The sequence below is a fragment of the Rhinocladiella mackenziei genome, assembly GCF_000835555.1.
Source record: "Rhinocladiella mackenziei CBS 650.93 unplaced genomic scaffold supercont1.1, whole genome shotgun sequence".
NCBI classification, from domain to species: domain Eukaryota; kingdom Fungi; phylum Ascomycota; class Eurotiomycetes; order Chaetothyriales; family Herpotrichiellaceae; genus Rhinocladiella; species Rhinocladiella mackenziei.
Window position 1 is genome coordinate 2,652,804 of NW_013550604.1, and position 13,508 is coordinate 2,666,311.

Consider the following 13,508-nt stretch of genomic DNA (forward strand, 5'->3'; position numbering starts at 1 on the left):
CCCCCCCCCAACAACCGGATTCGGTGCGTGAAATACCAGAATGGCCTCTACCAGCTCATCTCCTACCGAAGACATCGAGAAAAATCATCATGGAATCGGCAATCCTTCTCAATCAGACACCACTGATGCTGAGAAACAACAACCGTCGATGTTCGATAGGGAAGCTCAACTCCGTCGGGGTAGTATCACTCCATATCATGAGAGCTTTTTCTCTGCCTTTCAACCTTCGAGTTTTCGAAGAAATCCCAATGCTCGAGTGGTGACGGAAGCTACCGACAACGAAGGCAGGCCCCTGAAAGACCAGCCTCCTGCAGAACCTGCCCTGGCAATGAAACTGAAGCAAAGACACTTGCAGATGATTGCTATTGGTGGTTCGATTGGTATATTCGTCTCTTATGTTCGACGACCCTTACACTGACCCTTTCCAGGCACTGGTCTGTTTGTGGGATCTGGTTCGGCTCTGGCGATAGGAGGCCCGGCTTCTCTGGTCCTTGCCTATGGTTTGATCGGTATCATGCTGTATTGCACGGTTCACGCGCTGGGCGAATTGGCTGTGCTTTTCCCCATTGCGGGTGCATTTTCAGTATATTCGAGCCGTTTCATCGACCCTGCTTGGGGTTTTGCTATGGGCTGGAACTACGCGTTGAACTGGCTGGTCACCCTACCTCTGGAGTTGACTGCGGCTTCTATCACGCTGTCGTTCTGGCCTGGCGCCCGGGACGCTAATCCTGCCGCCTGGGTCGTAATATTCTGGCTCGCTATTGTCCTGATCAACTTCTTCGGTGTGCGCGGCTACGGCGAAGCTGAATTTGTCTTCTCGATCATCAAAGTCATTGCGGTATGTACAAATGAGAACCCTTTCGTTCGATCTACAAGCTGATTGGGCGATTGGCAGGTTATCGGATTCTGTATTCTCGGCATTATTATTGCCGCTGGGGGGGTTCCGGGCAGCCCTCAAGGATATCTTGGAGCCAGATACTGGTATGAGCCGGGAGCTTTCAACCACGGCTTCAAGGGTTTGTGCTCGACCTTTGTCACCGCGGCTTTCTCATTTGGCGGGACTGAACTTGTCGGCTTAACGGCAGCTGAAACAGAAAATCCTCGCAAATCTCTTCCGACTGCGGTCAAACAAGTGTTTTGGCGAATTACCTTGGTCAGAACGTCCACGCCCTTAAGGAAAATGTCCCTAATTGTGTCCAGTTTTACATGGTCAGCTTAACAATCATCGGCTGCATCGTTCCATATACGGACCCCGAATTGCTGAATGGAAGTAGCAGCGCCGATGCCAATGCCTCTCCTTTTGTTATTGCCGTGAAGAATGCTGGTATTTCCGCCGTGCCATCGATCATGAACGCAGTTATCCTTATCGCTGTATTGAGCGTGGGTAACTCGTCTATCTACGGATCTTCTCGCACTCTCGCAGCGTTGGCGGACCGAGGACAAGCCCCGAAGTTCTTAGGATATATCGACCAGGTAGGGCGTCCTCTGTTCGCCATTATTCTGGCTTCCGCCATCGGTCTTCTCTGCTTTATCGTTGCTGCCGGTTCGGATACTCGAACTCAGGCTTTCAATTGGATGCTTGCTATCTCTGGACTCTCATCGATCATTACCTGGGCCTCAATCTGTGCGTGCCACATTCGATTCCGAGCTGCCTGGAAGTATCATGGACGTACACTCGATGAACTAGCCTTCAGAGCTCAACCTGGAGTGTATGGGTCGTGGGTTGGACTTACCTTCAACATCCTCATCCTTATTGCCCAATTTTGGACCGGATTTGCCCCTATTGGGTATGTGGAGATGTCTGCCAGTGAACAGACCCAATCGTGGTTTGAGGCTTATCTGTCTGCGCCTATTGTCATGCTATTCTTTATTGTGTTCAAAGTGTGGAAGAAAACGTCGTTCAAAAGAATCCAGGACATTGACGTTACCAGTGGCAGAAGAGAACTTGATCTGACACAGATCCTTGCGGAGGAAAGAGCAGAGCAAGCCACCTGGCATTGGTGGAAGAAAGCCTATAAGTTTGTGTGCTGATTTCTCGGCCAATGCGCTGGGCTTATATCCGCTCTGTTGGTCAGGTTTTGAACGCGACGAAAATCAGAGAATTATTTTGTGTTCGGATCTTGCATACGGCTTGAGATGATTCAATTAATCGATACTTCGAAGAGGATCTACAGGACTGTAGTCAAGGCCGAGGGCGGGGATCATCTGACTCACCGCTTTAGCACGCTGGAGCCAGCAGGTTCTACTTAGGCAGAAATAATTTAGCCGAGATAGTGGGAATACGTGCTGTCTCACCAAAGAATTGTCGAAGTATCATTTTTGGTACTTGATATCATTCGCTTAATCGTTTACGCAGACACCGATCAACGGATGCGGAGCTTTTTAACGCCAGTACATTCCCTTAGGGATTCCCGTAGCACCCAGCGGCAGCTCCGACATACCCTCGCCATGGGATCAGGAGTGCAGCCTCGTCATGCGCTACAACGGGGACTTTTCTCCACGGATTGCCTGTTCCAAATATTCATCTCTTCTGCTCAAATCATAGAAGCTTTACAAGTCACAAGACGATAACGCGAAATGAAGTTTTTGCACTCCTTCACATTGGCCGTAAACACTTATCGATGGTATATGTATAGTACTCCTTCCTTCCTCAGCAGAAATGCTAGATGGTCAGGACGAATGACCACTGTTCCAATTCGACTTGCCTGAGAAATGCCATATGCCACACTCGTTCTTGTCGTCACGTATCTGTGAAATTTTTATTTTCCTTTTTTTTTTTTTTTTAGCGACTTGATGCTTGGAAGCTTCTGTTATCATATTTGCACTCAACTTCATCTCTTCATGCACAGCCTCACCTCGCCTGATATTCACCTCTCATCTCGACCGTCTCTCTGGTAAAATCCCCGGACTCCCGCCCATCTACTTCTTGTCTCTCTGGCCATAGGCTTTGGTGGCATAATCACCCTTATAGCAGATGAGATCTTGAGGTCTGTAGTCGTGACGGCCGGAGAAGTAGCTCTCGAGGATAGACTTGACACCTGCGGCGTAACGTTCTTGGGCATCGATCGAGGTACCGGACATATGAGGAACCATGGCATTGCCACCGCCCATGGGGTTCTTCGCATATCGGAGAGGATGTTCCTTTGGTGCCGGTTGAGGGAACCACACATCACCACCATAGCCGTTGAGGTGGCCGGACTTCAGAGCCTCTGCAACGTCTTCCTTGACGACAATGGCGCCGCGGGCGGTGTTGACGAGCCAAGAGCCTGTTAAGATGGTGTTAGACTGGATTTCAAGAAGAAGATTCAAGAGAGCCAGTGTGATCGCGACCTACCTTTCTTCATCTTCGAGATCAACTCCTTGTTAAACAGTCCGCGAGTCTTCTCATGGAGAGGGCAGTTGATGGTGACAACGTCACATTGAGCCAACATTTCCTCAAGATCCTCAACCCGTCGGCAGCCAATTTCCTTCTCCACTTCCGGTTTGAGTGGTTGGTAATCGAAGTACAAAAGTTCCTTGCAGTCGAAAGGCTTGAGGCGGCGGAGCACACGCTCCCCAATACGGCCCACGGCAACCGTACCCACCACCTTGCCCTCAAGATCATATTCGTTCTTGGCCACAGCAGCGACATTCCAGTCTCCTCGTTCGATTTGCTCGTGAGCAGGGACAAAGTTGCGGACGAGGGCGAGGATGGTCATGACCACATGCTCAGCGACTGAGACGACGTTGCTGCCGGTAACTTCAGCGACCGTGATGCCGCCATTGGTTTTGTTGGCCGCATTCAAGTCCACATGGTCAGAGCCGATACCAGCAGTGACAGCAATCTTCAGCTTCTTGGCTTTGGCCAGACGCTCGGCGGTGAGGTAACCGGGGTGGAAGCTGAGAAAACAGTATCAGCACCGGGAGTTTCTCCCTCTGCAGCTATGTTTCTTCTGGTGAGCTCTTACGGAGTGGTGATGATGACTTCGGCATCAACCAATTCCTGGTCAAATTTGGAGTTTTCACCTTCCTTGTCTGAGGTGGTGACCAATGTGTGTCCTTGATCTTCAAGCCATTTTCGAATGCCTAGCTCATTCTCTGTGGTACCGAGAAGGCGGGGTTGCTCTTTGGCATGCTCATGGCCCTGCTGCTTGTTAGGCAAAGAGCAAAACGAGGTAGAAGGAGAGGAGAGGTTGAACGTACATCGTAGAGGACGAGAAGAACTTTGCCCTGACGAGAAGCAGTCGCCGTCAGTGTGCGTTTGGCAATGGAGGAACGAATGGAGGGTGTAGCAGCACGACGAGCAAAATGCGGGGAGGCTGAAAAGAGGGGAGAGGATGAACGCGGCAAGGAACGCGCAACAGCACGGGCAAATACCATTATGAAGACAGACGGATAAACGACACTGAGGGTGAGAGAAGAGACTGAAGGTTGAATACAGGTCTGGGAGGGTTGGACCGGCAGTAAAGTATTCTTTTTTTTTTTTTTTTTTTTCAATGACTTGAGATGAGCAGCGGTGATAGCTCTAGTACGATGCCGGCAGAGCTTTGAGCCTGGAGGATACCTTTTTCTCTTTTTCCTAGAAGACTAGCAAATTAGTTTCGGGAGATGACAGACTAGCGGGAGAAAGGGGGGGGGTTTTGAGTACCAGACATCAGCCACCGGGACGGCCACCGGGACGGAGTACATGTCGACAAACGGTGGACCTGGGGCAAGGAGCTGGCCTCGCTTGGGAGGATGGAGGGAGGATTATGATGGGAGAGGAGAAGAAGAGGGGAAAGACGAGAGTGGGATGTGGATGGGACATGGGAGATGGACCGGCAGAGAGAATGTATCGTTCAGGTATGTGCAGTATGGAGGTGGTACATGTTGCAAACGAACAGTAGGAAAGCATTGGCAGCGGCACCCGCAGCTCAAAAAGTTTTCCCCGAAACCAGCAGATGATGGAGAGAGGGGTACGTACCTCACAGGGCTGCACGGAAATCTGTATCAGACAGAAATAAATCGAAGTCTCAATTGAGGTGCAGCAGAATCAAATCAATCACTGACTTTGATCGTTGGAGAAAACAGAAAAACGCCAACTCTTATAACGTTTCCTTGATCTAGATTTTCTCTTTCCTCACTGCCCACTACCACACATCAACGAATCTTTTTCTTCACATCATCCTTTTCACCCCTCTTCTTTGCGGAGCACTGTCTTTGTCTTTTCCCTCAAACCCTCCTCCTCCCTCATTTGCCCCACCTCTCCCGCCCGCGCTCATCCAATGCAGCATTCAGACTCTTCGCACCCTCATGCACAACCCAGACGGGGGTCTCTGACGGCACTTGATACTTCTACCTCATCATCGTGGAGCAGTGGAGGTTGCTGCTCGAGGTTTGATCCATCCCTGAACTCTTCTTGCTCCGAATCATCCCTGTCCAGTCCTCTCCTCATCTGTTCGGAACATCGTCGAATAAATTCATGGTCATGCGCATCAATGCTGACCCAATTCGATTACTACCACACGGGATGGAGGAGGACCGCATAGCTACGGCCATCGCTCGGGGAATAGAAAGACGAGGACCGTAATGCACTTTAGCCTTTGCTCGCTCGATTATTACTTTTTTGGAACACTTTTCCGTCCTTCGGAAAGGGTGAAGAGGCTGTGAGCAAAGCTGGTACCTCTCCCGACGGACACGGGTCTAATCCAGTCCGCAGTTTCGGGTGTAAACAGATTGACTATTCTGGTAGAAAAAGGCGGAAACTCGGGGACGTCGAGCGAGCATGTGGGGAGCCGGATGGGGGAATTCAGGTACTATTCCAATGCCTTCAACCAGTGACATCGGGTTGGCTGAAACGTTTAACCGAACACAGGCCCCATCGCGAGCAAGCACCCTCTTGGGCCTTTCTCTACTCACCCACATTAACAAGGGCTTGGGCGATTCTCGTACTATCATGTGTACATTCCGACTTGTGGTGAATTTTCCGCGGTGACATCCCACATGTGCATTCGGATTGTCTCTAAGATACGCACGGCGAGATAAATCACCCCTTGAGACTATACACCGTTGTATCTTTTCCTCTCCGCCCAGACAACTGTTCGCGGGAGATTATCTTTCCGCCTTGTCGATACCAAACTCCGAGTCCTTTCCGCAATGTCTCTTGGCCTCCCATTCGAAATCTCCCCGTCTCGCCGGCACGTCCAAAACAATTGGCTTGAGACGGATCGGGAAATTATCCTCGACCTTTCAATGCCAAATGAACCAAAGGTCATTTTGATACAGTATAACTGAATCGAAACTCTTCAGAAAGTCGTCCCAGAAGAAATGGATGCCACCAATATGCTTACCTTATTGGAACTTTGTTGCCAAAACCTTGTTTCAAGTTCCGAAGCCCGACAATCCGAATCGGCATGCCTAGTTGGTCCCAATTTGACAGACATTGATCTCTTGCTCGCTAACATAGCTGAAATCTTGCCTCTTGAACTCCTCCTGCATCCTAGCTTCCCGCTTGTTTCGAGGTAGGTGGCAATTCCTACTTGAAAATACAAGGCCGATCAAAAGTCCGCTACCTGGGATGTGCAAGTGAAGTATTTGAAATCACGATGATCGTCACGATGCGGTACTCATGACGCGAATAAGGAAAGGCTGGTGGGACCCGATCCAATCAATGGCAGACTCTATCTCTGTGGGAGAGTTTGGGTGGAAGGCTGCGCTTGTTGAGAAATTCACATGATTTTACTGTCCCATCCGTGCCAATCGCATCATTCAAATGCCTCGACAGTGACTCCAAGACCCCTCAAGCAATGACCTGTAGGCAAGCAGCGCCCTGCATTTAATAGGTTGACCGATTGTTCTCTGATCACGGTGTCGCGTGTGTATTCTTCGCCAATTGCGGGTCTCGCAATGTTCCGCACGTGGCGACGTTCATCTATGTCCACCAAACGTTTCAATCAGTCATTTGGTCAGTCACAGCAATGCTTGCGACAAGGAGAGAGCTTTGGAAAGAGGTCAAGGGAATAGGAAATTCGCATACCGACTACAAAGCTTTCGATAGGTGCTTGGCTGGAAGAGGACATTTTGAGATGTTTCCTTGAAATGCAACAATTAAACGAGGACGAAAGAAACGGAATCGGCTATACTTTCCTCCGAGGATGTCAGGATATCTTTCCCCGACACCTGCCAACAATAACCGGACTGGCACGATTCACCACTAATTATCCAGATGAACAATTCCACCCCGAGCGACAATAACACCTCGGTGTCGAAAGCAAGGGCTTCACCTTCAGTGAATAGGAATGGCGACTCCGCGGCTGCCTTTTCTATACCCCAATTTCTTCCGCGCGGTGCGTGCTTGCGAGCCGACAACTTACCGATCGATTCGAGCACCTCCCACGACAAAATCCAGCCGCAAAGCGAAATTCCACACCTCTGCTAGAAGGCACCAGGAAACAATCCCACAGAGATACGGACAGGCAGCCACCCAGAATTTTCCTCCCCCTCCAAAGCCATCGGAGCCATTGACACCCAAAGAAGAGCAGGAACAGAAAAAGGGGACCTCGTCGTCACAAGCACAGTCTTCTCAAGACGCAGCGACGGAAGATAATACTGGGCAAGATGTGCCGCAAGAGTCGAATACTACCTCCGACTGTGTGGGAGAAACATCGATGAAAGACGACAAGGCCAAATCTGAAGAGCGAGAACTATTGGGGACAAAAGAGCTCGACATTGTGCTATCAGTCCCCTCTCCCTCCGAGGCCAAAGGCAAAGATACACACAGACATCCACATCTCGAACCTCCGCCCTATGAACATCATTTTGACACATACTCTCTGGTGCAACAATTGGCGGCCAAGGATGCATATACCGTAGAACAAGCCACGACCCTCATGAAAGCCATCCGGCAAATGCTTGCCATGAACCTGGACGTGGCAAAAGAGGGACTCGTCTCCAAATCCGACATCGAGAACGAATCGTATCTGTTCCGCGCCGCGTGCTCTGAGCTGCGAACCACTTTGCAAACGACGCGGCATTCAGAGACATTAAAGCAGCGAAGCCAACGAGCCCAATTACAGCACGAATTTGATATTCTCAATCAGAAGTTCACGCAGGATCTCATGACGCTGCGCGAGGAGTTAAAGGGGCTGTTCAACGATCGTAAATTAGGTCTGCAGGAGGAAAAACGCAAGATTGACGGCAAAATCTCCGAACTAAACTACGAAATCACCGTGCTTCTGAACAGTGAAGCCAAAAGCGAAGTCGAGGGTTTACGATGGGTATTAACCCGTCGGGCGGCTTTTGCCATTGGAGTGTGCGCCTGTAAGCACAGTCACCATTTTCCCTGCCTTTTCTCCTTCCACCTCATCCCCTAAACCCACCACTCGTGTATGCAAACACAAACGTAACTGATCAAAAATTTTTCTAGTCATGATCATATCGGCCCTGAACTACTCATCCATCAAGATGCGCGAAAAAGAAGAAGCAGAGAAGAAACGCAAAGCAGCCGCCAATGCGCAGAAAGAACGTGCTGAGACACAGGTTCGTTCGCAGTCCGAGGAGCAGAAGCCGCCGCCCGTGGATCGGGTGGAGACTCTAGGCTGATATCCAGTCCCTGACCTCTGATGTCCCCAACAACACCCGCAAAGTGAGGCAGGAATGCCCGACGTGTATGGTCTTGATGATTCAAATCTGGACAAGCAAAGAGACAGAAGAAAAGCTAGCCGATAGATATTCAGGTGTTCACGCCCACCACCCCAAACCCCAAAATTCAAGCGGTCTGAAATGAATCTCCTTCTGTTTCTTGGATAATACGTCTGATTCTGTACTGTGGTCCTACCGAACATTGCTTTCTGTACTTGTCACTGTTCAAACGAATGGATCCTGACAAGACCCAAGGCCAACATTGTTTGAGACAGTCATGCAGGGTATATTATAACAAGACCAGGTATGGCTTTCATAGATTCACCCAATCCACCTGGCTCACGTCTTGGCTCTGGTTCTGGACCTCATGGTTCAACGTCTGTGAACCCTGCCCAGTGTCGACAATAGTCTGGGTCTTCTGATTCAGTTTGTCGTTCTCGGTGCTCGCTTTTCTCACCTCCATGCGCCGGCGCAACCTTTCACGTGCCGCAGCCTCACGGTCCGGCGGGAGGCGGGTTATTGCTGTGCCTGTTGAAGTTGATGTCCCGACTCCTAAACCGACACTATTAGCTGGTCGGATTGCTTGTGTCGGAGGAGCGAGGTCGGACCGAACCTGAGGTTCGACAGACGACGAAGCGCTGCCAGGCTGAGTGCTGGATCTGAGGGTTGACGAAGATGGTTTCTGCCGCGTGTCCACGTCGGTATCTGGACCTGTTGTCCGACATGACCAAGTATTTGGTACCGCGTTCCCGGCCTGGGCCTGGTGTCTAACGACTTCTTCACCCACATCCCCTCGACTGACTCCCACAGCAGCAAGATTCCTATCCCTTTCCCGTGCCCCATGCTTCGCCTCCAAATTCGCTCTGCCGACACTTCTATTTTCATTTCTCAATCTCTCGTTCTCCTTGCGTAGTTGTTCAATCGTATATTTTAGCTCCTGGTTCTCGGCGTCCTTTTTGCGCGCATATTCTCGCATCTTCTGCCCATACCGAACCAATCTCTTGACTTCTCTTTCTGTCTGCTGAACATAGGCGTGGATTTGGGATGGGCAAAGCACATCTGTCGTGGCGGTGACAATGGTAGGTGCCGACGTAGATGGGGGTTCCTTGGGCGCTGAGATGATTGGTTGCTTGTCTGACTTGGGCTGTGACGAGTGCGTTTTCTTCGAGAACGTAAGTTCCTTCATCGGCTTTGAGGCTCGAATTGCTGGTGATGCTTCTGTCGACACGGACGAGCCCTGGCTGAGAGTAGCATACTCAGGCTTCGGAGCTTCTGCTGTCTTGTCCACCGCTTCCGGGCTCAGGCTCTTGAACTTCACATTGATATCTCTCAAATATTTCGCCCGGGGAGTAGGAAGGCCTGGTGTCCTTAGAATGCCCTTCGTCGGCGATAAAACAGTGCCTTGACTGTCCCACTTGCGTTTCTGCGACGGCGTCAACTGCACCGGTCCATCCACTAAAAATTTCGATCTCATGGGTGAAGGAGGAGCAATATTCTCTTTATTTTCATGCTCCGGGGAAGAATCGGGGGATGCAAAGAACATGCTTCTGATCGCTCGATATGCGAATAAGGGGGCAGGGGTGATGGGGTCCTCGAGGATGGTTTCGTGCCCGGACATATCGGACGGTGTGTGGTGGAAATCTGAACCCTAAGATTGCATGTCAAAATATTGCGATCTCCCAATTCCTGCTACTGCTCGAAGTGCTTCTTGGTCATATTCTAATTTGCTGTGTTATCGACAGGGGCGGTGCTTCAACGTGACTGAATAGCCGGACCGAGCGCGTTATTCGGGTGGTTTATTGACTTTTGTTCCGTATTCGGTTTAGCTTCATATCTTTGGCCTCATCACAGCGCGGAATGTTGATATAACCATTCCAAAGTGTGTACTATTCACGCTACGAATTCTATCGCAGACGATTCAATCTTGGTCCTGCCCAGATTGTGAGGAATATGTCCTCTATCCCCTCGACCAACTGGCAAGCCCTCTAGGTACAAGCCCAACCTTGTCATCTTCCAACTTCCTATCGCCCGTCGGGAGGAATGGTCCCAAATACTTTTCAACATACGATCGAGGCATGCCGCACTTGGGACTATCCTCGATTGCCTTGTTTACCCACACGACGTATTCGCCTTCGAATTTGCCCATGGATTTCTTCTGCACATCCACATAAGTAATGGCTAGACTTGAACATCTCCGGGCTCGGCCCAATCGGTTGGCATTGTTCGGCACGCGCTTCCCCGGTAGAGCCCTCTTTTCATACAACCAGAGAACGCCTTCACTCTCACCTAGCGCCATCTCGTCTCGTTTGCTGGGAATGCACGAGGTTCCCTAGGTGACATCTCCTGGAAAATGCATAATGTTGGCATATCTTATTTCATTGATGGTCCCTTTCCGATCCTTCGACTCGGCCAATCCGGTGTACAGAGAGTCCGGACAGCATTGTTTCATTATTCGGGGTGACGAATTCGAACCGTACCCAAAATATACACAAGATAGGTCGGTCATTGACCACGGTGACGACTGCTGTGTTTGCACTTTGTGGGCTCCTGGTACAGCCTCGGGGTCAGTGGCGCCTGTATCATTGGTTCGTAGTTCCGTCTTTGACCTAATAATTCAGCATGTCGGAGCTGAGAAAAGATACGAGAGAAGATACCTGAAAAAAGTATTTGAATCGCCATGTGGATCGAGCTATGATGCGGGAAAAAGAATGCAGATCCGTTCACCAACCTTCGCTTAGGCAGCCCAATGGGTCTACCAGTTCAGGAATGATGAAGGGTTGTCTGCTCTGCCGCCTTGAACGACGTTCTCTTGCTAACGCTCTTCTTCAGTCCTAGGCACTCACTGGGTAATACCATTGTGACAACATATCTCATGATTGGGATATTCTCCAGCTTGATATTGCCACCTGTAAATGCAAGTCGATACAACGACCGCTAGGATGCCAATAGGATGCCAATCCGGCGATACATATATGTTTCGAACCACACATCAACGCCGTCGTACATTCCTCACCGAAGACGCCTGAGGACCGACCCGTCGCCCGGTCGGACGTCTCTCGAAGCACCACGTGCACGCAAAGTTAAGCACATTCTCACCATAATCTTCGGTCAATTGAGCTTCGCATTCTGCCCTGTGTCGGAACGCCAACCTCAATGCAGTGTCTCCGGCCTCATGTTTACTCGTATTGCGAAAGGCCGTTGTTTTGACATTTTTATCTAAGCCAGCATCGTGTAGAATCACAAACTCATCATGGATATTCCCCGTGTAAGCAGCGTGATGTATGGCAGCCCGGCCGCTAGAGTCCGTGCATTGATGTTGACTTTTGTCGACAAAAAATTTGAAGCATGTCGACATCCCCTTTCTTTACGACATAGCAAAGCGTATCGGCAGAGACAGGCCAGTGAGGATATTCAAGGCCCAGGTTCATCTGATCCAGAGTATCGCGAAAGACACATCCACCCTTGGAGTCCACCACTCTCTTCAGCACTTGTTCATGGCGTCTATGCTGATCTTTAACTGTATCTTCGTGCATATAGGACGTCAACGCCATTATAGCGATAGTATTGCTCGTATGCCGGTAGAGATGGGAGTGTCTCAATCGATCTGGTTTTGAAGAAAGGGGATCCTTTCTTGCAATCATCCGGGTCCTCTGTAGGTGCTCACCCCGAAAGAACTCCCATTCGACATGGGTATTTTCACGCCTCTATGCGATTTCCTCCGTCAATGTAATGGACAATCTCCTCGACGGGCAAAAATACCGGCCATTTCTTGGGTTGGGATCTGCGCCGTTGTCGAGTGGCGGCAGCGAACAACGCTTTATGTGCTTGGAAGCTTTCTCTGACTTCGACACTACGGTTCTAGTGCATACTTTGGCGTTGAGAAACTAACAAAGATCAGGAAATTGAAACCCATATTGATGATGGACGTATTGATCTGAATCTGGTCTTGGATCCCTCTTATGGTATCTCTGTCATGATGCAAGCGTCTCTGGAGCCACATATGTCGGAGATAGTTGCTGCTTCCAGCGGACGACGGCCGAGTGGGAATGCAGTTCCGAAGCCTTGCATCGATCGTTGACACGCAGCTACCGACATTTGACGGGCTCCGCACAGCCCCACAAGAAGCCGGAGGTTCTCGTGCAAGTGTTGAACCACCGTCCCCTCCGAAACTCGTGGAAGCTTTGGACGGTCTCATCTACCCTCCGAGAATGATTGATGAAGTCAATCAGGCCTGATAAGCTATTATCCAGCGACTAGGTAAGCGCAGCAATGCCGCTGATAAGGTCGATGACAGGAACAGGATCCATGTGGAATGTCGACGAGGACCGGGAGCGTGTGAACGCTGGGTGGAGGATGCTCTGTCTCGAGGTAGCCATGGCCAACGACAGAAGGCAACTTGACGGCTACGAGGTTGAGCTTGCCCATTATCATCATCAGGCTGGAGGGTCGCTGCATAGATACAGCTAACCATTTGGGGGGGGGGGAGCAAACTTCAGAGACTGATGGCTATGGAGCCAAGAGGTTCTCACCAGCTCGAACTCGAAATGCAGGTGTGGCTCTTGCTTGCCGGTCACGTTCGACTCGTGATCGGATGCCGGACGAGTTCTAACCAAACTTATATTGGCACAAGGGAGTCATGAAGGGTGACCCAAGCTGAATCGAGACCGTCGGGACGCTCGAAGCTAACTCCAGACGACGCCTCCAGACTCCTTACAGCTGAAGGCGCTCTTACTAGTACCTGAACTCGAGTCGTCAATATTGAGTCGAAGCCGGCTTCTTCCCCTTGTTCTTTCGACGAGGCAACTGCGAGTCATACAAGTTGTCAGCTTGTTTATAAAGGTCCATGTCGAGAAGTTTGGGAATGGCAACTTACCAGGAGCAATTGTCGAGATCAGTGTTGGCGTCGGGGC

The 13,508-nt window shown here is 50.4% G+C and overlaps 5 protein-coding genes across 5 annotated transcripts; 2 read left to right on the top strand and 3 right to left on the bottom strand.

The window, feature by feature from the left end:
- Window positions 1–40: 40 nt before the first annotated feature.
- Z518_00939 (uncharacterized protein) lies at window positions 41–2,031 on the top strand (the record flags this gene model as incomplete). The annotated part of the gene is made up of 4 exons (XM_013421540.1): window positions 41–380; window positions 429–838; window positions 896–1,153; window positions 1,201–2,031. 4 exons carry the CDS (start codon window positions 41–43, stop codon window positions 2,029–2,031), a joined length of 1,839 nt encoding a protein of 612 aa, XP_013276994.1.
- Window positions 2,032–2,919: 888 nt separating this feature from the next.
- Window positions 2,920–4,359, bottom strand: Z518_00940 (formate dehydrogenase; the record flags this gene model as incomplete). The annotated part of the gene is made up of 4 exons (XM_013421541.1): window positions 2,920–3,266; window positions 3,335–3,879; window positions 3,948–4,123; window positions 4,183–4,359. The coding sequence occupies 4 exons, from the start codon at window positions 4,357–4,359 to the stop codon at window positions 2,920–2,922; spliced, it is 1,245 nt and encodes a 414-aa protein (XP_013276995.1).
- Window positions 4,360–7,256: 2,897 nt separating this feature from the next.
- Window positions 7,257–8,559, top strand: Z518_00941 (uncharacterized protein; the record flags this gene model as incomplete). Its single annotated transcript, XM_013421542.1, has 2 exons — window positions 7,257–8,277; window positions 8,384–8,559. The coding sequence occupies 2 exons, from the start codon at window positions 7,257–7,259 to the stop codon at window positions 8,557–8,559; spliced, it is 1,197 nt and encodes a 398-aa protein (XP_013276996.1).
- A 352-nt stretch (window positions 8,560–8,911) lies between these two features.
- On the bottom strand, window positions 8,912–10,216 carry Z518_00942 (uncharacterized protein; the record flags this gene model as incomplete). Its single annotated transcript, XM_013421543.1, has 1 exon — window positions 8,912–10,216. One exon carries the CDS (start codon window positions 10,214–10,216, stop codon window positions 8,912–8,914), a length of 1,305 nt encoding a protein of 434 aa, XP_013276997.1.
- A 339-nt stretch (window positions 10,217–10,555) lies between these two features.
- On the bottom strand, window positions 10,556–10,894 carry Z518_00943 (uncharacterized protein; the record flags this gene model as incomplete). The annotated part of the gene is made up of 1 exon (XM_013421544.1): window positions 10,556–10,894. The coding sequence occupies one exon, from the start codon at window positions 10,892–10,894 to the stop codon at window positions 10,556–10,558; it is 339 nt and encodes a 112-aa protein (XP_013276998.1).
- Window positions 10,895–13,508: the final 2,614 nt, after the last annotated feature.